Consider the following 21,925-nt stretch of genomic DNA (forward strand, 5'->3'; position numbering starts at 1 on the left):
CAATCGAGCCAAACTCATCAAGAAAGGCTGCAAGTTACAACTTCGATGGTCCACCGCCTCTGTGGAAGATGACTAAGAACCCTCCCCACGCTGATGACGACGATCTCTGATTCTTATATCTTCAAGTTGTCCTCTGGAACCTGACAAAAACGAAACAAATATGGCTTCGCGTATTTCTTTGCCCTCGGTGGAAACCAGGACTGTTCCCCGTGCCACTCCCAATGGCATGGGCAACGGTCTGTTTGCAACCACCGACATCAAGCCCGGTGAAGATGTTTTACATATCAAAACACCATTTGTGGCTGTTCTTGATTCACCACGACTTGAAGACACGTGTGCTGGCTGCTTTGGCAAAAGGCAAATGGAGACTGGGAATGAATTGAAGGCTTGTACTGGGTGTCGAGTGGTCAAGTATTGTGATAGGGTAAGTTTCCGGTTTGTTGATTTGTTCTTTTGTTATTCAGGTTCTGAATATTCTAAAATTTTGGCCGTGGCATCCTTTCGTATTGAACTTGCTGACCTGTTTTGACTAGGCCTGTCAAAGCAAAGACTGGAAATTTGCTCATTCGCTTGAATGTCCTATTTTCAAGAATCTCAAGCCCATGATTCTGCCTAATAATGCTCGTGCACTGTTGCGTATAGTGCTGCGAACTTCAAAGAACAAATACAGTGCTGAGGAGACCAAGGTCTTTGACGATCTGGAAACTCATATCAATGAGGTCCAGGAGAGTCAAGGTCAGCTTGATAAGATCACTTTGACTGCAAGAGCTGTGAAAAACTACTCCGGTACAGATGTGGATGAAGCAACTGTTTCTACCTATGCAGCCAAGGTAATACCTTTCAACGTGTGCTTCTCATTGAATTAGACTAATTCAATTCTATAGCTGGACCTCAATTCTTTCAATCTCACCACCTCCCTGTACGACCGCATCGGTCTGTACTTACACCCATATGCCGGCTTGATCAACCACAGCTGTGATTACAACGCCACAGTTGGATTTGACGGGGAAGAACTATACGTCAAAGCCATGCGTCCCATTGAGAAGGACGAGCAAATATTCATTTCATACATTGACACCACGACACCATACGATATCCGCCGCAACGAATTGAAAGAGCGATACTTCTTCGATTGCCAATGTAACAAATGTGCCAAGGGTACAGACACACTGGAAGACAAATTCATCTCGACGCCCGAAGACATGACGCCTCTCGAGACTGCCGAGCGAGAAGCCCTGCAACTCTTGCAAACAGCCACTGCATCCAGCACAGAAGCTTCAGTCACAATCGAACAATTAGAAGCTGCCATGCACACCCTTCACGAAACCGGAAACTGGCCTCTCACGCGCCAGCCCTACGCATCTCTTCGCGACAAGCTCATTATCTCTCTGCTCACCGAAGGAAACTTCACTCGGGCTTTCATCCATTCTGCCATTCGATACACGAAGATAGACCCCGTTGTCTACGACAAGGCGCACCCAATCCGACACATCCACGCCTGGAGTCTAGTCCGACTCACGGTTTTACTCTCACAGGATGGATTCTCGGCGAACCCTAAAGATCCTGTCCAGGTGAAGGATTTCCGGTTGAACCTCCACTACTTGATTTGGTACATCCTTGCTGAACTTACAAGCACCCAGCTGGAGAGCTGTACTGTCCCTAGCTTCCGAAAGCTGGTGAGCAACCAGTTTGTTCAGGTTCACAACGAGCTCAAGGCCAATGGCATCGATCCTACCAAGTCTCGAGCTTCTCTGGCTGCTGAGATGAATAAGCTGGAGAAAATGGTCACTCAAGCGTTGGCGAAGGAGTAGAGAAAGTCATAGCTGATATCATGTTGTAATAACGGCAAAAAATACAAATTTTGATATACATAAGCAAGCCCAAACAGCAGGAGACGAAATAAAGTAGTAAAAGTAGGTCCTAGACTTGGTAACATTGCAACAAAGACAAAGTGCACTATGTAAGTGTGAGGGACTCCCGCAGCCCTAAATTCCGTCAACCACCAAACCCCCGCGCATCAACACAACAAGCAGGCCCCGAAGGAAGAAGTCGCGACCCCTATTTTCGCATAATACCCCCGAATACTTTCATCTCTTCTATTCCAATACTTCTCTCGTCCTCTTCCTATCATTTCCATTCTGCTTCAAACACCCTCTTTGATCCAGCATGAAAACAACCAGTCAAAGCATCCAACATGGAGGATGACGAGAGCATCTTCCGTTTTTCTCCCGATTTCCCCAATGGGCAGGGCCCCGAGCAAGCCATCACCACCGAACCAGCCCCCCCAGGCCACTGACCCCTTAGCCCGTGTCCTGCCCGCCGCCTTGGCAACCTTGTACCGACCAGCGAGCCTAACGGCCGCTGTAGCATATCAAAATGCCAACTCCAATGGAGGCGTCGCTTCCCCAAGCTATCGACCACTCCCGGGCTTCGTAGTCCAGGCTCGTGGCGAGGCAGCTCGTCAAGCACGCGGCCCAATCTGGGCTCGCCGGGGGCCTTACTGCCCCTGCTGCTCTCGAGACTGCGGTGAGAAATACCGCGGTGTAGTGATATGTTTTCTGGTTTACTTTTCTTTCATCTCGTATTCATCTTGTTTCCATCTCATGCTTGGATTTAGTCTTGCTTGGCCTGCCTGATGTAAGATCCATCTGGGGGTTCTTCTTCTTGAACTTGCTTTGGTGGAACTTTTATCTGTCTGGCACCTGCTGCTGGATCAGGAGGGAATGAGGTAAGTCTTGATAAGCTGGGATTCCTTTCATCTGTTCATGCTGCTGGGTTTCCGATATTTCTTTATACAAAGGTACCGATGTGTGGCATTTTTGTCGTCCAGGTTGACCACCGGACATTACTTCTACTACAAAGGAGGGGGGAAAGGGCGGGGACCGGTGTTAAGGCCAACTTTTGTTGTTTTTCTATTGTTTTGTTTTGAGTACTGTGGGATTTATGTTGGAGTATATGGGTGTATGGTGTATGGTGCATGTATATGGGTATGGACGTTCATAGACTTGTCCTAATATTTGATATCGCATGGACCTAGCACGAGTCGACTGACTCGTGCGTGATTTGAACATTTTCAACTTGGTTTTCTCTCCTGCTCCTATCATGTAGGCTTGTTGTGGTTTGGTCAAACAGTCACGCGATGTGGAAGCTCGTCGAAACCCGCGGACGAAGCCCTAATTTCTCGAGATACTATGCGATGAAACTAGAATCTCGCGAAAACAAACACACCTCCGACTAATAGGTATATATGAAGTATTTTTTTTATCTAGTTCATCCAGCCCTACCATCTATCGAACCTATATAAACTTGAAAAATCAACGTGGTATCGTTCTTTCCTGTGTTGATTGCTAGAAACGAACAATCAATTCAGGCGTCATGTATGCCGAACTCCGGATTATTACTTTGACCGGTAAAGTGGCCGAGTGGTCTAAGGCGCACGGTTTAGGTTTCTTCATTTGTCTCCGTGTCTCGAAAGAGGCGAGGGTTCGAACCCCTCCTTTGCCAATCTTTTTGTTTCTTTTTTTTACTCCCGAGGATGGCTCCATTGTCTCTGTGTGGTCCTTGAACTTTTTTTTGATTTTTTTGATTTTTTAGCAGTGGGTATATATTTCTTCTGGCCGGAACAGTTGTAACAAATTGATTGTACTGTGGCGGTGGAACATATGCTCCGGAAAGCAAGATATATATCACATAGCGTAACGCCCAACTGTTACAGCACTTTGACGTTTTATTTAAAATTGAAAATTGAACACTTTACAAGACTTCATATAATTGAACTAGAAATAGTTGTTGTTTATTTCTTTATGCTGCCATACATCAACAGATACAAGGGTCTCTAAAAGACAGGGAGTAGACCAATTAGGAATAAAGGCATATAACCATCCCCTCAATTTATCATGTGAGACACCTTACATATAGAGAGAAGCAGCGAAAATAACATCACGCTTGATCAACTCCTGTGCCTGCTGCATCTTAGTATAAAGATTAGGATCACCAACCAACTTAGCCGCATTCTTGACTTCACGACATGTCTCATCCAGACGAGTGATGCAGCGAACAATAGTTCCCTCCATAACATCAGTGAGATCGGTAATGCGGTTAAAGGACATGCCCTTAGCCCACTCGTAGACAACCTCGGCGAGACCAAAGCGTGGCTTGCTGGCGAAGTCATTCGAGTCCTCGGTGGACTGGATGACTTGGTGGAGGATCTGGAAATCGTTCACCTTCTCGGCGATGGCGATGATCTCTTTCATTCCCTTGTCCAAGCGTGGGGTAAGTGTAGGCTTGCTGTCTGTCTTTTCTTGGAAGACGAATGCGGAGAGGAGGGCGACGATTTCCTCGGGCTCGTATTCTGCAAGAACGTTCTCGAGGACTAGCTCTGTAAGGACTAGTTCGTCGGCGGAGTGAACCTCGCATGCTACCTTGCCCTTGAGCTGCACGCGGGACTGGTCGTCGACGAAGCCGAGTTCCTTTAGTACTTGAATGCGCTGTTCGTAGTCTGGGAGCAATTGGAGGTTTTGGTCTGACATCAGCTGCTTCAGCTGCGTGATGTTCTCCTTGACTTGCCATTCGTCGTGTTGCATTTCAAACTATTAGATGTTAGCAGAAGCTCAGCCCAAGAGACATGATTTTTGCTCACGTGTTTCAAGAACTGAGGGCACTGGAGACAACGGCATGACTGAACAATATTCGCCTGAGCCTGTCGCTTATCCAAGAGCTCACGCAATTGCAGCTCTGTGATCCGTTGCCAGTCCATTTCATCCCAGACCGAGCTGGTCCACGACTTGGTGTATTTGTGCAATTCCCTATCGGCGTACTTGGCAGCTTCTGTATGCAATGTGAGTATTTGTTCCTCATGTAGTCGAATTGAAAACTTACCTTTCTTGATGTTAAGATACCAAACAGGGCCTCCACTCCGAATCACAGTGTTGGTGATGCACTCGACATCAGAAAGGGGAATTTTGCATACTTTCAAGCTCATTTGAGCAGCGGAAGTAGGCAGTGATGGGAAGTATGGACGGAACATGGGAAGGAAAGGTAGAATGTCAGCTGGATGGCGTTTGCTGCTCATAGTTCCGACTTCAAGGACGGTAATACACGGGGCGGCTCCTCCAACTCCACCGGCGATTCCCTCGCGAAGGACAAGGCCAGCAGTGCGGAGTCCATCCTGCGATACAGTTAGTACCTGTCGAAATGATACCTCGAGGAGTGAGATATCATCAAACCTCAAGAATCAAACTCACCTTTTTGTAGACAACCCAGGCCTTCATTCCAATAAGACGCTTCGCAACAGGAGATGATGCCATAGCGGCATGTAGCTCTGCAGTGAGTTTCTGATACTCCATTGATGCATCATGACAAGCGGCTAGATCCAAGTCGCAAATATCACAAGGCTCCCGCTTGATCTTTGCAAGACTGTCCTCAGACAATTGCACTTGCTTTTCATGCTCCGGCAAGAGAGCTTGCGTAGCATTCTCACTGAAACTGCGCTTGATCATCTCTTCGATCTTAAGTGCTTCCACACGCAACAGATTCAAGATCATGTTGTATGTGAGGCGGAATTGTGACCTCAGCTTGGTGGGCTCTCCGAGAATCATCTTCTTCAGTGCACCGGCGGGTGGTGCTTCATCCTTTCCACTGTTCGTGACGATAACATAACCAACAGTGTCAAGACCTCGACGACCTGCACGGCCAGCCATTTGGGTATATTCACCTGGTAGGAGGTCACGGAAGCCCTTGCCATCATGCTTTCGGAACCCAGAGAATACCACGGTACGGGTGGGCAGATTTAGACCCATCGCAAAGGTCTCCGTGGCAAACAAGATCTTCACGAGCGATTTGGCGAAGAGGATCTCCACAACTTCCTTCATGATGGGCAAGAGACCACCGTGGTGAACGGCAACACCTCTGCCAAGCAACTCACGAAGACGAAGAATCTGGGGAAGATCACGATCTTCTGGCTTCAGACGGGTGAGTGACTTCTCGATGAACATGTGGATAAGACTCTTCTCAGTAGCATTGCAGAAGTCTTGGTTTGATAGTGAATCGGCGTTCTCTTCACATCGCTTCTTTGAAAATACGAAGACACATCCTGGCAACAAATCCTCTTTGCGGAGATGAGAGACAAGGTGTACCCATATGTTCTTGTCTTGTGCTGCACTTGTTCGTCCACCACCACGACCGGTTCGAGCAATGTTTCCGGTACCGCGGTTAGAGGGTTGTCCTCTTCCACCACCGCCGCCGCCTTGTCCTCGACCTCTCTGAGGAGCACCTCCGCCTCGCCCACCACGTGGAGGTGGGCCACCTCTGCCGCCTTGCTGGCCTCGTCCTCTGCCTTGACCACCACCACCACGCTGGGCCTGATTTTGAGCCAAAGCCTGAGCTGACTGGGCCTGAGCCTCTGCCTCCTTCTTGGCAACAATCTTATCTTTGCCAGATATGATATCATTTGCTTTCTTCCAACCACTTTCGAGGAATCTCTTGTTGGAGTCAACAATCTTGTACTTGTCCTTTCCGGCCCAAAGATAGTGCTCTAGTGGGACAGGTCGCTTGTGGGTCGAAATGACATAGATGTCCTTCTTCTTTGTACGGCCCACCCAGGAGGCGAACTCATAGGTGTTGGGGACGGTTGCAGAGAGAAGAATAAGAGTGACATGCTCGGGAAGCATGATGATGACTTCTTCCCAAACCACACCACGCTCGGTGTCATTCACATAATGCACCTCATCAAAGATAACGAACTCGACGTCACGGATAAGGTCAGCACCTCGATACAGCATACTTCGCAGGATCTCAGTGGTCATGATGAGACAGCTTGCTTCAGGGTTGATTTGGACGTCACCGGTTAAGATACCGACATCATCAAATTCAGTTCTGAAATCACGGTACTTCTGGTTGCTCAATGCTTTGATAGGAGAGGTGTAAATCGCTTTTGTCATGTGCTTGGAAGCCAAAGCAATGGCATATTCAGCCACGACTGTTTTTCCGGCTGAAGTATGAGCGGCAACAAACACGGAATCACCGCCTTCAAGATGATAAACGGCCTCTTTCTGGAAAGTGTCCAGCTCGAATGGCCATTCTCTGGCCATGTCAGGAACGAGTTCATTAAAGTTCGGGATTTCTTTATTGACGTCAACAATGTGTGCCCATTCTCTGCCCTTATCTTTCTTGATTCCTGCGAGCAACTGGTTCCGCGGCTCCAGTGCAGGAAACTCGACTGGCAGCAAAGCATCAATGTCTTCTTCCTCGTCATTGTCAGAGACATCCTCGTCAACTGCAGTATTTGAACCTTCAACATCGGGGCTTTCATCAGGCTTGTCGGCAGAAAGGTTGCTTTCTTCTTGGAGAAGCGCATTCTCGACTTCTTGATCACCTTCAATGTCTTTCGACTTGACCTCATCAAAGTTGAGACCGCGATCGAAGCCAGGGGCCGTTGTCAAAAGACCGCCCTCGGTACCGAAATTGATAATGCGGTCAAGACCTGATTGTTTTCCACCACGAGATTGCTCTGCAACTTCAAAATCGTCTTCCATCGCAGCGATAGCCTCAACGCCCTCCAAGCCACCGGGGGCAAAGGGGAAAAAGCCAGCTGCTCCTCGAACGAAGTCAGCCCGCCCAGCAGGTCGGCGAGTAAGTGCTGTAGAGTTCTTAGCGGTGGCGACACTGGCAGCAGGAACGGTGACTTCGTGGTAACCGGTGACCCGGCCCTCTAGTCCTTCGCGTGTGAATCGAGTGACGGTTCGGGATTGGGTGGGGGCAAGTTCGAAGAGATCTATATGGTCCGTTGAAACATCCCATCGTCTGTTCAAGCTGTTAGCATCCAGGAACGCAGCTTGCCCGCCAGACAGAAAAAAGAAAAAGAAGAACGTACTTCTGTAGATTGTTGAGCCATTTGGTGTTGAACTTATTCGATGGAGTGAGAAATTCATGCTCAAGCTCAGCAAGCAACTCCTCTGAGGTCTGATGAGCTTGTTTGCGAGGTTGAACATTCTCGACGGTGCCGTTCTGCTCGTCTGCTAGGCGAGCTTCGAAAGCTGCGGGGCTGACATTCTTGGCAGTCAAGCTCAATCGTTCCATAGAGGAAGCGATTGAGTCTGTCATGATCCTAACAAGTTAGGATATTGGAGGGAGAATTGGCGTGATGAAATTGTGCTGATGATGAACTCGGCAAAAGCCGCACCCCACACCGAGCTGTATTAAGCCAATTCAATCGCTGTGCGGAGATCCGACAGCGATTATCCTGAAATGTGAATGGCGGATTTGTGAAAGCAATTTCCCCGAGTTTCAGGGTCGAATAGGACGACGATTGCCCTTTCAGAGAATATGGGAGTGAAACGATGCCATGTTGTTGGCTGTAGACCTCGTAGTTGGAAGGCCACTGGAGCGGTGTAAACCAAACCGACATTATTTGCCAGCAGTATTCATGACGTCGTGTGGGGGGCGGTGTGATGGATGGCCGAACGCTTTTCTACCTCATGTTGCAGACTAGAAGGTGCCGTTTTGACCTCGCTTTCACCTTGTGACTAGAGCTGGACTACTTAAACTCGACGAAATGTCTGGTTGAGTATCATAGTTGAGTTCAGGAGGAATCATATTAGCTTAGCAGCATATGTAGCCTAACTTTTTGTACCGCAATCATTCATACAAAGAAGGAAAAAGAGAAGCAAATATGACATAGTGGAAACATGAAAAGAATCAAATGTACGCCCCGAAGCTCCAAAGGCCAAAGACATATGCAAAATAAAACGGGATTGGTGAGGAATCAGCGACAAGAGAAGCTAGGGAAAGTTTTTCGGTCATGAATATTAAGGTGAAACTCGTAGATACCCTCCAATGTAGCAATGTACCTGCAAATGTTAGTATAATCCCTCACAATCGGGAAAAGGGATACGTACAAGGTTCGTCCATCGGCCCCCCAACCAACACCAGCGGTGGAATCCGGTTCGTCGGCGGAATTTTGGCTGTTTCGATCGGGGAGTTCATTGATGATATTTCTGATCCAGTGAGGAGAGTGTGTTTGCTCGAAGCCGAGTAGCTGTTGGCGATGCCGCTGATCTCTTTCAAAGGAGCGATTGTGTACCTCATTAGCGATTTGGCGTTGGCGCCTGAGCCGCTCGGCGGCTACGTTGGCACGTATCTCATATGTTGTCAGGCGAGACGTGTCGTATCTCCTCTGTTCAGATGCTCCACTTGGCTGTCGATCAATTCGTTGTGGAATAGAGCTTGATCGCGGAGCCCGGCGAGTCAGGCCATGTGAGCCGATATTTGGATTAGATGAGCCATTTGCTTCCGACGACGTGCCAGCTTCATCGTGAATAATTTCGGGGTCGACCCCCGCTCGAGAGAGGACCTCTGAAGTGAGGGATGGAAGTTCAGAGGGTGAAGTTGAATAGTTCAGAATATTTGATTGACGGTCAGGATGAACAGACGCCGTCTCCGAGGATCGATTGCCCTGGGACAGGATTACCGAGCCTTGACGTCTTGGAGTGGATGCTAAACGGCCCAAATGGCTGTCTCGGGAGACATCAGACTGATCGTATGGACGCGGAGGTGAAGTAGGACGGTGAGTTCGAGTGGCACCATCTGTGGAACCGTGATGCCGCGTTCGAGCCACTGGACGAGGGGGATGAAGACCGGAGATTGTTGATCGTTCTGGTCTCTCGGTAAGACCCTCTTCAAGTCGTGACGTCCAGCGTGCTGTGTTCAAAAATTCCATAATCAATCTTTCTCGTTCGGTAAGATCGTGCATCACAGATTCGCGTAGTGAAGAATGCTCTGCATCCTCTGTATACCTCTCAATTTCGAGGTCGTCATCATTGACCCTCGGGCGTGGCGGTTGATCGGATATGTCTTCAAAATGCGGACGTTCCAGCTCGTCGGTCAAATAATCTGTATACACTTCTTCCATTGACGGCTCATTGGCATCTAGGTGAAGAATCTGCCTGCGTAAAAATCCCTGGCGAACGTCTGCAACACCGGCTCGACCATGGCCCTCTAGCCATACTAGAAGGTCCCAAGGCTCCGGTGAAAATGCCATGCAGCGCACAGCGCCGCCTTCGGCGCATGACCGTGACGCTGAAAATTGACAAATAACAGGCGTGTCATCCTCAGACTGGCCCAAAGTCCCCCAGACGGAGTCAACATCAATGATGGTGATGATTCCAGATTGGGAGCCTATAGCACACAAACGGCTGGATGGCGAGAAAGCAACAGTAAAACAACATGCATCATCCGCACGCAGGCCAATATTCAACTCCAGGTTTTGAATAAGCTCCCATTCCCATCCTGTCACCTTTTGATCTGCATCAGTGACACCGACTGACTCCATGTCACGGACAATTTCATAGAAGTAAGCGCGATTCTCATCTCCGACAGCAGTTAGTAGTTTCGAGTCTGGAGAAATTGTCGCATAATTCATGCACGTCGGGTGATGAATAACTTTAAGGACCTTTGCGCGCGTGAGGGAGTACACGGTTACTGTTCGATCATTGTTGCTAATCAAATTGGTTAGCATTCTCACTATGCGCCAATCTTCTGATCCAACGCTAACCTTAGAACAACCACGTCTTCATCCGCCACACCATCACCGCCACCATAGAAACGATGAATAGACACCGAATTGACTATGCTACCGCCAAACTTATGAAGCTCCACTTCACGCAATGGCCGATTGGGGTGGTAGCGCGCTGATGCAAATTCCGAAGCGGCGTTGTTGGGAGTCCCCGGCGATGTCCGTCTTGACGGTGGGTCGAGATCGAGTGGCAGCGGCGTATCCACATCGGAAGTGTAGAACGGAGGTATTTCCCCCTGCACTTGCAAGTCTCGGTCCCCAATCCGGACGAAAGCACATTCGCCATTTTCAGGACCGCCGATGGCTATCCAGCCATGTCCAGCGGCGAGACAGCGCGGTTCAAACGGAATGACCGCTACGCTCACTCGTTTTTGCGCCGAGATATGGATGGAGTATACGATCCTCTCGACGACCACATAGATGCGATCGGGATCAGCGGTGCTGATGTAGTTGCGAAGCTGCACATGGCTATGACAACGCTCGTTAGAATGCGCACAAGATAAGAGAGGGACACGGACAAGTTGGGGATCTTGAACGGGAAGAAGCGCCGTTTGTTTGGGAGAATAAGTGCCTCGGTCGGGCGGTGTCTAAGACAATCAGATTAAATCTCGACGAGACATGATCCGGAGACTCACAGTAGAGAATCCGAGGTCATGATGAGAGAGCTAGTTCAGAGGTGACATTGTTCGAGCGGGGAAAGTGGACAAAACAACAGCCCCCAGTTGACGTGCGAGACCTGACTGTCGTTCTTCACTTTGCTTTCTTATTTTTTGATAAGAAGAAGAAATAAAAAGAAGCAAAGCTCTCAGTTGAAAGTCCAACGCTTTCAGAAAAATGATGACGTAAGATACGCCAAATTGGCTGGTTCCGGTGTCGCAGTCCATCTGGGACAAAAACCCGGGGAACTGCAAGTCCAGCGAATCGTGATGAGACGTTTTGTGACTCGGGCACCCTTTGGTGATACTCGATATGAGGGGGATCTTTATACATCTTGCCACTCCACCCTATCTGGATCACTCTCTACACTTGTAGGGTCACGGTCCACACCTCTCAACTCCATACCTCCAACATCCCGCAGGATCTACACCCAGACGGACATGGCTATATTCACAATCTGTCTCAGGGTGAGTCAAAGACGGGGGTTTGTCAACTACATCACACGACCGTGAAGTATAAGTAATTCAGTCACCCCCAGAATTAGCCAAGAGTGAGGAGGATTCCTTGATATCACAGTTCTGATCCGATGGATAGCCCTCGTTGTGCTCTATTGCATGTGATGCAAGTAAATTGAAGTATTTATCAGTTGCCTTTTGAGTTACTGTGGTGGCCATAGACAGTGCAGACAGCCATTGCTCCGAACCTCGGGACAAGGTAGCCACTATAAGGTGTGTAGTATTGTGATATAGGGTGTAACGTGAGAACACACATATGCCATACAATGAACCCCCCACTCATCAGTCAAGTCCAATAACTTATAACTTCAGTTCAGATAACGTTAAGTGACTGCGTCGGACTTCCCCTATAGTTCCCCGATGACGCGCGCAAAGGCGGTGAGCCGGTTACCGGGCAGCCTGCCGGTGGCGTTGATTGGCCAGGTCCCGTGATTCTACCAAGTTCGACGGCCCGAAGCTCTCCGTGCAATTTCTATTCCCTTCTCCCTTTCTTTCTGATTCCATCCCCATTCTCCATCCTCTCCATCCTTTCTCTCTTCCTTTAATACTCTGCGATTGAGTCGTTGAGTTTTATTCCTCTTTGTATTAATTAATATCCTCACAATGCTTCCTCGCACAATCACCCGCGCTGTAAGCTCCAGCTTCCCCTTGATTCGAAAAAAAAAAAAATCGACGCGTTGACTAACATCTCGTCCAGCTCCCGCGCGCTGCTTTCGCTCGCACCCCTGCCTCCAGATTCCCCGGCGCATCAATCCGGAGATGGAACTCAACGGAAGGTGGTGAGGAGAAGGTGAAGGGCCAGGTCATCGGTATTGATCTTGGTAAGTGATCGCGCGAGCTGAATCCATCAACATTCATCCTAACATGGTCAATTAAAGGTACCACCAACTCCGCCGTTGCTGTCATGGAAGGCAAGGCCCCTAAGATCATTGAGAACGCCGAAGGTATGTGACTGAAAGAATTTTACGCCCGGTCAAGTGGCCAGAGCTCGACTACGGGAGCTTTGCCGAGGACCAAAATTCGGGTATTAGTTGCTGACTAGAGACTACAACAGGTGCCCGCACAACTCCCTCCGTCGTTGGTTTCGCCCAGGATGGCGAGCGTCTCGTCGGTATTGCCGCCAAGCGTCAGGCTGTTGTCAACCCCGAGAACACTCTGTTCGCTACTAAGCGTCTGATTGGTCGCAAGTACACCGACGCTGAGGTTCAGCGTGATATTAAGGAGGTTCCCTACAAGATCGTCCAGCACTCCAACGGTGACGCCTGGGTTGAGGCCCGTGGCCAGAAGTACTCTCCTTCCCAGGTTGGTGGCTTCGTCCTCAACAAGATGAAGGAGACCGCCGAGGCCTACCTCAGCAGACCCGTTAAGAACGCCGTTGTCACTGTTCCCGCGTACTTCAACGACTCCCAGCGTCAGGCTACCAAGGATGCTGGTCAGATTGCCGGCCTGAACGTCCTCCGTGTCGTTAACGAGCCCACCGCTGCTGCCCTTGCCTACGGTATGGAGAAGGAGACCGACCGTGTCGTCGCCGTCTACGATCTTGGTGGTGGTACCTTCGATATCTCCGTCCTCGAGATCCAGAAGGGTGTCTTCGAGGTCAAGTCCACCAACGGTGACACTCACCTCGGTGGTGAGGACTTCGATATCAACCTCGTCCGTCACATCGTCGGCGAGTTCAAGAAGGAGTCCGGTCTCGACCTTGCCGGTGACCGCATGGCCATCCAGCGTATCCGTGAGGCCGCCGAGAAGGCCAAGATCGAACTGTCCTCTTCCCTCCAGACTGAGATCAACCTTCCCTTCATCACCGCTGACGCCTCCGGCGCCAAGCACATCAACCTGAAGATGACCCGCGCTCAGCTCGAGTCCCTGGTTGACCCCCTCATTGCCCGCACCACTGAGCCCGTCCGCAAGGCCCTCAAGGATGCCGGTCTCCAGTCCGGTGATATCCAGGACATTATCCTCGTTGGTGGTATGACCCGTATGCCCAAGGTCAACGAGTCTGTCAAGTCCATCTTCGGCCGTGAGCCCTCCAAGTCCGTCAACCCCGACGAGGCTGTCGCCATCGGTGCCGCTATCCAGGGTGCTGTCCTCGCTGGTGAGGTCACTGACGTTCTCCTGCTCGATGTTACTCCCCTCTCCCTCGGTATCGAGACCCTCGGTGGTGTCTTCACCCGTCTGATCAACCGTAACACCACTATCCCCACCAAGAAGTCCCAGACCTTCTCCACTGCTGCCGACATGCAGACCGCTGTCGAGATCAAGGTCTACCAGGGTGAGCGTGAGCTCGTCAAGGACAACAAGATGCTCGGAAACTTCCAGCTTGTTGGTATCCCCCCTGCCCACCGTGGTGTTCCCCAGATTGAGGTCACCTTCGACATTGACGCCGACTCCATTGTCCACGTCAACGCCAAGGACAAGTCCACCAACAAGGACCAGTCCATCACCATTGCCTCCGGCTCCGGTCTCTCCGATGCCGAGATCCAGTCCATGGTTGAGGACTCCGAGAAGTACGCCGAGGCTGACAAGGAGCGCAAGGCCGCCATTGAGGCCGCTAACCGCGCCGACTCCGTCCTGAACGATACCGAGAAGGCCCTCAAGGACTTCGAGGACCGTCTTGACAAGACCGAGGCTGAGACTATCAAGGAGAAGATCGCCACTCTCCGTGAGTTCGTTGTCAAGAACCAGTCTGGCGAGGGTACCGCCACCGCCGAGGAGCTCAAGGAGAAGACCGACGAGCTCCAGACTGCCAGCTTGACCCTGTTCGACAAGATGCACAAGGCCAACAACGAGGCCCAGCAGCAGCAGCAGCAGGGTGGTGAGCAGCAGGGTGAGAACAAGCAGTAAATGCACTCTCCCTAACTGTTCCCCCTGAACCACGTTGAACTTGGTTCCTGTATTTTTTTTATTTCCTTTTCTTTTCCTTTTGTGTGTTAAGAGACTCCCTGATTTTGCATCTTTTTTTCGCATTTACCTGTACACATACTTTTTAAAGCCTCTTTACCTCTTTCCCCCTTTTTTTCTCGTTTTACGGTGTCTCGGTGTTTGACTACCATGTATGATCATCAATTCTTCTCTCTCTGCCCTCGTGCCTCTGGTCGGGTTCATTGCTCGTCAGCTGGCATGCCGGGATTGTCTACCATTGTATCTAATGACATTACGGCAAGGGGCCACCAAAAAAGGATGTGGTAGGCTTTGGTTATTTGGGGCATGTGACAATAGAAATCGGACAATTCTCCTCTCGCTTCAATATCTGACCTTCCCAACATTTTCTCTTTTTCGATCCGTAGAAATGTCCACTAGTAAGGTTTCGTGGCACGGGATTTGGAACATTCGCTGCTTCACTTTACTTCACTTTGCATCACTCTGCATCCGTCTGCTTCAGTTGAATCTCGAGTTGTTTCCGACCTATCACATCCCCAGTTCTGATACAGACCCAATCTAGACTTCCCCCTCCCCCTAAATAAACAATAGATTGAATCTGACTGTAAACATTATGTGTACTCTGCAGCGTGCAGATGCAGCAGTCTGGTGGGCCGTGTCCCCATAGACTACAAGCTAGCAGCATCGCAGTATGCCAAGTACGGAGTAAACAATTAATCTACAGGCCTTAGCCTCTCACTAATCCCTACTGTAGGGACTAGTACGATTGGGAGAACACCGTCCAAGCTCGTGATTTAATTATAGTTATATTAACCCTGCACTGAACATCGTACACATGTACACATCAACTCCAAAGGCAATAAATGGCTGACAACCCTGATAGGCTGAAGGCCTCTGGCGCACGGGTTTCTCTTCCTCGCTCCACCCGTACAGCCAGTCATCTGAAACCGTCGAGACGCCTTTTGACTCCAATCTATTAATTCAACCTGGCCTCCACTTTATGTGTTGGGCCAATCGTCTCTGTAGGCTGTTTCTTCCTCCCGCCAACGTCCTGCAAGTGAACTTAGCTTAAGTGACGAGATGACATGTGTGCCAGGGAGAGAAAGAGAGCGAGAGAGAGAGGTTAAACGGTTAAATACAATTGTAACTAGATACATAATCACAATAATATCACAATAATACTACCAAGAATGAGAACGTTATCTAACAGCCCGGCCTAGCCATGTACAGTCCAACACATGCTTAATCTTAATCAAACTTTCCCCCATTCAATACAGTATGCAATGCACTCCAACGTGTATACATGCACCGTACATGCGTACATGTGAGCCGAGGGGGGAAACCGGGCAATGGGGAACGGGGCACAGAACAGAACCAAGCAAGCATTGGACCCAAGCAGGCGCCAACACAACAAAGCACTGTGCAGTACAGCATTACGACCAGTGGACTTGGTGAGTGTACAGTAGTAGATGGAGGACGTATACTGTACAGTACTCTGAAACCAGGATCTCCGAACAATGGTCAACGTTATCAGACCAATCTGGACTCGAGTAGAGGTCGTTGTGCAGACACTTCCCTGCAGCGGTCGAGTAACAAATCATCGTTGTACACACCAGTTAAGCCCAGTCAGGCCCAGTCAGGCTGCCAGTGTGGGTCTAGTCTTTCGGTCTGTTGGTCTGCAGTGACGATGAACAGTGTACTGTACTCCGGAGTGGTCGTCATACTTGGATCCTTCGATTGACTGGACTGTTGATGTACATTTACATTTACAATTATTGACAATTATTTTGGAGAGTTGGGTTGAGTGTATGTATCTCCATCTCTAGGGTTAGGGTTAGGGGATGTGTCCCATAGGGAGACGAGGGGGAGAGGGGGGGGGATATAGGGGGATGATGCTATAGAGGACAATAGACAATAGACTATAAACTATCGGCTATAGAAGCTACTCTGTATCCAAGGGAGGTGTAGATCATCAAGGCCAGAAAGTGAAAATTTTCATACATACCATTTCCACCCCATTCGTCGATCATTTCTGGAGTGAGACCATCTGCTTTAGCGTGCCCCTAGTCTTGATTATTTTCTCCACTCGGTTTACATGTTTTTCCCTTTTGGCCCTTTTTTTTCTTTTTTTCTTTTTTTCCTTTTTTCTTTACAAGCTTAGCCCTGGTGTGTGTCATGTACCCGGCTACAATCCGGCTGGAGTTCGGGTCCAGTTTGGGTGCCTTGATTTTTAATCCCCGGGGCGATTGAAGTGTGTGGTCATGTCATGGTTAGGGTGTCCCAGGGCTAGGGTGTTAGTGCTGTCACAATCACTAACATGATTGTGACAGCATGGCAGAGAATAACCCTAACTGTGTTGGGGCTGGGGAAGGGGGGAATATATTGAATAGATTATGCAGTGTAGAATGTAGAATGTCTTTGCAGAGACACCATTCTTCCCGGTTCTCTGTTGGACCATGGAACGATCCAGGAACACATGTTACATAATACGGATGGCCGATTTACAGTTGTTTTGCTGCGTTTTAGCTGTTTTTAGCTGTTTTTAGCTGTGTTTGGGCGGTTTTTAACTTCTTTAGGAAGTGATCGATCGACGGGGAAAGTCGGTCGCTCTCCAGATCCTGTGGAAATTCCAATTTCCCCTTGAAATTCTACTGGGCCACCAATCGAGATCAAGGGAATCGGGCAGATAGGAATTTTTTTTCGACAGATCATGTTTCCCCCTGAAGAGTGTCAAGTGACCTGAATCCAAGGAAATTACGATCATTGGGACCCAGTTGGATCCAAAGATGTGTAAACTGGGTTGAACTTATCCACTACGGAAATTAAACCAAGCCATTGGAGTAAATAGGACAGTTAAGAGGCCAGGAACCAGGACCGTAATGAGAGAGAGAGACAGACTAAGAGTAGAATTCAGGGAAATAAATCTCGATTTCGAGTAGATCCCCTTACGCCGTTACGGGACATTTCATAACGGGGGTGCAGAAGGGTCGCGCTAGTGGAAGTCATTTCTTATTTTCTTTAGAATAGAATGTCAACCATGGGGGAAATGGGTCTGTTTTCCTTTTGTTTTTTCTTTCCTTCTTCCCTGCCATCATGACTGCTGCACCACCGGTGCATCCTGTGACTGACAGTGGCATGCCGGGTCATCTGGTGAATCTTCCTCGCTATCATCCCATTGCCATGAATCCGCATCCACACCCAATGCCTCCGCCGGAGATGGTGCAGAGTCATCACTTCCGCCATTTTGCAATGCATGACCATCACCCTCCGGTTCCGCCAGTACACAGTCCCGCTTCATTAGAACATATTGAAGCCCGACTGCGCCATCTAGAGCATGAAGAAATGGCTCGCATGGCAACTCGCAGCCGCATTCTGGCAATGCGCAAACATGAAGATGAAGAATTTCGATCCATGACAGAACGGGCCGAGGCCGAGGAAGAGGTGAGAACTCAGCGTAGCAGCTAGATCAAGAGAAAAGAAAGAGAAAGAAAAAAAAAACAAGAATCCCATACTAAACAGCAACCAGGACCTCCGGAGACAACGCAAGAAGCTGAAGAGAGAATCTATGGGCCTGGGGCCCAATGCCAACGCCGACTCGCCGCCTCTGCGGCCAACACCACCGCGGCGGCTATCAGAAACCAGTGCAGCCACAACACTGGCCTTCTTCAAGCAACAGAGTCCTCCCGAACCCCGCCAAACACCTCTCCCACCGGCACAGGCTCCTCCAATGCCACCACCACACATCCACTCCCAACCTCATCACCACGCAGCTCCCCCACCACCCCCACCATCTCAACATCCCCATGCCCACCCAATTGTGGCCCACGACTCAATACATGGCGCGGGATCTATCCGCCGCAAACAGAAATACACCATCAAAAACGTCGAAGCATGGGGCGAACGTCACGGCCGCCCAGCAGCTCACGACCCCTCCGGCCGAGCTCTCTGGAAAAGACCCTCAGACGGCAGTCTGGTCTATCTAACATGCCCAATCCAAGGCTGCAATAAATCCGACTTTGTCACCCTCCACGGCTTCATGTGCCACCTCACCAAGAAACACAAAGACCGCACTCTGGGCAGCCAGTCGCGCGCCCTAGAAGTCTGCGGCGTCGTCTACGACCCCTCAGCACCGCTCCCCCCGTCATGAACACACACCGCGCCTCGACAGAAGAAAGCCCACACTCAACACACATGGACCAAGACCTGGGCGACGGGGACGTCGAGGAAATGGACTCGGACTCGGAAGCCGATGACCGGGAACCAACCTACCGCGTCAAAACCGAACTCCCAGATCGAGACCGATATATGCCCGACGCCGAGGGGACCCCGGTTGATTCTTCACATGCGGCATCTACGCCCCCCAAGCCGGTCTTTTTCAATGGGATCGGATCAACGAAACAATCCATCTCTTCTATCATTGACCGCACGCCGGACTCGGAACCTAGGGAGGTGCTGGCGCATTTGCCGTCTTCGGAGGCTGTTGTGCAGGGTCCTTCGCCTACGCCGACTGAATCTTCTGTTTCGGGGCTGAAGCGCAAGTATGAATACTCGCAGCCTGAAAAGGAAAACACTGAACCTAAAGATGGCGTTCATGAGTAATCTCGCATTTTGCTGCATTTTTTTCGTTTCTTCACATATTGTTCTACCTTTTTTTTTCTCTCTACTTATATTGTCTATTGCCGCTGGCTACTCATACATATAATTGTCTTACTAGGTTATCTGGTGATCTACGGATTTCACCAGGTTTCTCAAAATACGATAATCAATTGCATTTTGTTTATCGATGCGGTTTCTGTCCTGGGATTTGTTTTGTCTTGGCTAGCATGGTGTCTCTGCTATCATGCTGTATCTGTGCCTGTGTATGTGTGTCTGTTGCATGCCCTATCTTTTGAATACCCTCTGTTTATGTCTGGGAGGTCCTGGTGTCTTGTTTGACTTTTGGTATGTCACATCTTACAACTGTTGATTATTGTTAGAGTGGCCGGGTTTGTCTATAGTTAATTGCATAGCACATTTACATCTTACTGTTGATACCACAGACTATAACCATGTCTAGTGTTAACCACATCTCGTTCGCTATAAGTTACTCTATCTACGTCTATGTACAAACCCAACCTATAGGCTCATGCCCAAGTCGCCAACTTCCCATATGTACCAATGTATCCATGAAACTAGGTGTCCTGCACCCATCTCATCTGACCAACAGCAAATGAACCAAATACCCAGTTCCGCTCTTCAAACCCTCCCCGAGAATATCGTCCGAGAGCCTCCAAACCCTAAACTCCCGCAAAGTCTCCCTCAACCAAGTCTCAAAAACATCCGGCGACCTCTGCTGCTGCGCAATAATACATATCGTCGGTCGACGCTGTCCCTGTTTCTGCTCCGTAGGATCATACACCGGACGCAGTCGACAGATTTCAGCGCATGTGCGCACGAATGGTGAGACGAGGGCTTCGTTGTAGATGCAATCACACGAGAGGAGGACGTCGAAGCCACGATCTTCTGCCTCTTCCTCATCTGCGTCCCCGCCTTGGATATCTTGGTTAGGATGGGATGTTTCCGATGGCATGCATTCTTGCTTCAATGAACCAGGTTGATCGGTTTCCCAGTCTAGAGTTGTGAAGCTGATGTTGGACGGGTTTCCAACTGTCACGGTTTTCGATTTGGAAATCTTGCTGCCTTTTCCTTTGCCACTTTTGCTTTTGCTGCTGCCTCTGCCTGTCCCTGCCCCGGCGGAGGACGGGATGGAGGCATTGGCTTCCAGGTTCGTGCGGAATAACCGCTGGACGTATTCCTGGTCTGTGGCGATGTAGTGTTGGACTGAGGGGGATAGGGTCAGGGCTAATAGGGCTGAGATGCCGGTGCCTAGTTCAACTATTGTTGAAGAGCTGTTTAGGAAGGATGTTGTCCAGAGAGGGTTTGTTGGGGAGGTTATCCATTCTGAGAAGAGAGGGGTGATTTTCCAGAGGACTGTTTTGTTTGGTTAGCTATTGTTTTGTTAATTGTTTTGTTAATTGCTTTGCATGAGTGGTAATTGGGTGGGTGGAAGGATTGGTAGTGGCCGGGGCATGATAGAACCATGGTGGGATGAGCGGTAAAGAACAGAAGCCACAAGATATGAAGATACAGAAAGCCAAGCAAAAGCAGAGCAGGTGACAGAAGCCAGCTCGTGTTCAAGCCAAGGTAACCTTCGCATCCTTCAAATGAATGACATTTGACCTCGGCTCACACGCGCTCGACGATTGGACGCCCCGAGTCCGTGGGCCGGTCTGGGCAAGACACTCCATCAAAACAAAGCAGAAAACAGAGTGGGCGGGGCAGAGCAATCGTCGTCCGTGCTGGTATGCGGGAATGGGGGAAAATGGGGGAAATGATATTCGGTGCAGATCATGCGAACGGCTGCGCATCGTACACCTGTTCGTGTACGGCGTATGCGACTACTAACCGGCGCCTGTAGTACCCCCAGCTCTGTGACCAGAGAGGAGAGCAGGTGATTGATTGATGGTGTATTCATTGCCATGGATTGATACTTCCACGGACTGTGCGCGGGAATCGATCATGCCCAGATTGTTGGTTGGGATGTCTTGCGCGAAGAGGACAAATGACTCTGTCGACCGATTAGAGTTGGCTTTAGCTTTGGCTGCCTTGACTTACCTTCTTCGACATCGAGGACTTCTTCCCCTGTGGCGAGGAGACCGCTAATTTGCTCCATTGGGTGTTTTTGGTTCTGATATTTGATCTGGCTGGAGTGCGGGTTTTTTTTTTCTGATCTACGACTACACGATCACGGGACCAGAGGCTCTACGGGGAATAAGAGCCCTGAAGTCAGGGTTTCTGACTGCATAGCCTTCCAATTAGATATATGGGATTAATATCGTGCTGCCAAATCATAACCTTCGTCTTCAAAGTTCACTTGTTGGGATCCAACGGAAACAAACGGGCAACTGATCAGCTACAGACAACGCTAAGTCCCATTAGCTTAGCTGTTTAACTATTTGCAACCGAAATGAGCACAGGCCTATGTGGCGTACTTATGCAAATAACAAATAACAAAAAAAGCACTAAGTTTCGAGGAATCAAAGATTTCAAGGAGAATAACGGAGTAGTACGGAGCTGCTGGTCTGCCGAGCAAGGAACCCCCGTAGCTGCGTCATATTACCCGCCACATCAACTTCAGGCTCTGTGCACTTCCTCTTCTCCTTCTTCTTGGAGCTCATCGTCTTTGGCAACTAATCTCTCTCGTGTCTCCGGTAAGCTGGGCGCTGACTATTCCACAGCTCGTGTTCCCAAGTTCCCAAGTACC

At 49.6% G+C, this 21,925-nt stretch overlaps 7 protein-coding genes across 7 annotated transcripts; 4 read left to right on the forward strand and 3 right to left on the reverse strand.

Moving 5' to 3' along the window:
• Positions 1-160: 160 nt before the first annotated feature.
• N7511_009285 (S-adenosylmethionine-dependent methyltransferase) lies at positions 161-1,811 on the forward strand (the record flags this gene model as incomplete). Its single annotated transcript, XM_057131662.1, has 3 exons — positions 161-424; positions 534-830; positions 885-1,811. 3 exons carry the CDS (start codon positions 161-163, stop codon positions 1,809-1,811), a joined length of 1,488 nt encoding a protein of 495 aa, XP_056979650.1.
• Positions 1,812-3,908: 2,097 nt separating this feature from the next.
• On the reverse strand, positions 3,909-8,100 carry N7511_009286 (SKI complex RNA helicase subunit SKI2; the record flags this gene model as incomplete). The annotated part of the gene is made up of 5 exons (XM_057131663.1): positions 3,909-4,589; positions 4,640-4,827; positions 4,879-5,167; positions 5,244-7,800; positions 7,871-8,100. 5 exons carry the CDS (start codon positions 8,098-8,100, stop codon positions 3,909-3,911), a joined length of 3,945 nt encoding a protein of 1,314 aa, XP_056979651.1.
• A 661-nt stretch (positions 8,101-8,761) lies between these two features.
• On the reverse strand, positions 8,762-11,225 carry N7511_009287 (uncharacterized protein; the record flags this gene model as incomplete). Its single annotated transcript, XM_057131664.1, has 5 exons — positions 8,762-8,846; positions 8,895-10,493; positions 10,550-11,038; positions 11,089-11,157; positions 11,206-11,225. 5 exons carry the CDS (start codon positions 11,223-11,225, stop codon positions 8,762-8,764), a joined length of 2,262 nt encoding a protein of 753 aa, XP_056979652.1.
• A 1,120-nt stretch (positions 11,226-12,345) lies between these two features.
• Positions 12,346-14,586, forward strand: N7511_009288 (Hsp70 family protein; the record flags this gene model as incomplete). Its single annotated transcript, XM_057131665.1, has 4 exons — positions 12,346-12,372; positions 12,440-12,563; positions 12,621-12,686; positions 12,797-14,586. The coding sequence occupies 4 exons, from the start codon at positions 12,346-12,348 to the stop codon at positions 14,584-14,586; spliced, it is 2,007 nt and encodes a 668-aa protein (XP_056979653.1).
• A 3,129-nt stretch (positions 14,587-17,715) lies between these two features.
• Positions 17,716-18,769, forward strand: N7511_009289 (uncharacterized protein; the record flags this gene model as incomplete). The annotated part of the gene is made up of 2 exons (XM_057131666.1): positions 17,716-18,063; positions 18,149-18,769. The coding sequence occupies 2 exons, from the start codon at positions 17,716-17,718 to the stop codon at positions 18,767-18,769; spliced, it is 969 nt and encodes a 322-aa protein (XP_056979654.1).
• A 44-nt stretch (positions 18,770-18,813) lies between these two features.
• N7511_009290 (uncharacterized protein) lies at positions 18,814-19,221 on the forward strand (the record flags this gene model as incomplete). Its single annotated transcript, XM_057131667.1, has 1 exon — positions 18,814-19,221. One exon carries the CDS (start codon positions 18,814-18,816, stop codon positions 19,219-19,221), a length of 408 nt encoding a protein of 135 aa, XP_056979655.1.
• A 592-nt stretch (positions 19,222-19,813) lies between these two features.
• N7511_009291 (S-adenosylmethionine-dependent methyltransferase) lies at positions 19,814-21,334 on the reverse strand (the record flags this gene model as incomplete). The annotated part of the gene is made up of 3 exons (XM_057131668.1): positions 19,814-20,592; positions 21,068-21,229; positions 21,277-21,334. 3 exons carry the CDS (start codon positions 21,332-21,334, stop codon positions 19,814-19,816), a joined length of 999 nt encoding a protein of 332 aa, XP_056979656.1.
• Positions 21,335-21,925: the final 591 nt, after the last annotated feature.

Source organism: Penicillium nucicola (assembly GCF_028828085.1).
Source record: "Penicillium nucicola strain IBT 29836 chromosome Unknown utg000010l, whole genome shotgun sequence".
NCBI classification, from domain to species: Eukaryota; Fungi; Ascomycota; class Eurotiomycetes; order Eurotiales; family Aspergillaceae; genus Penicillium; species Penicillium nucicola.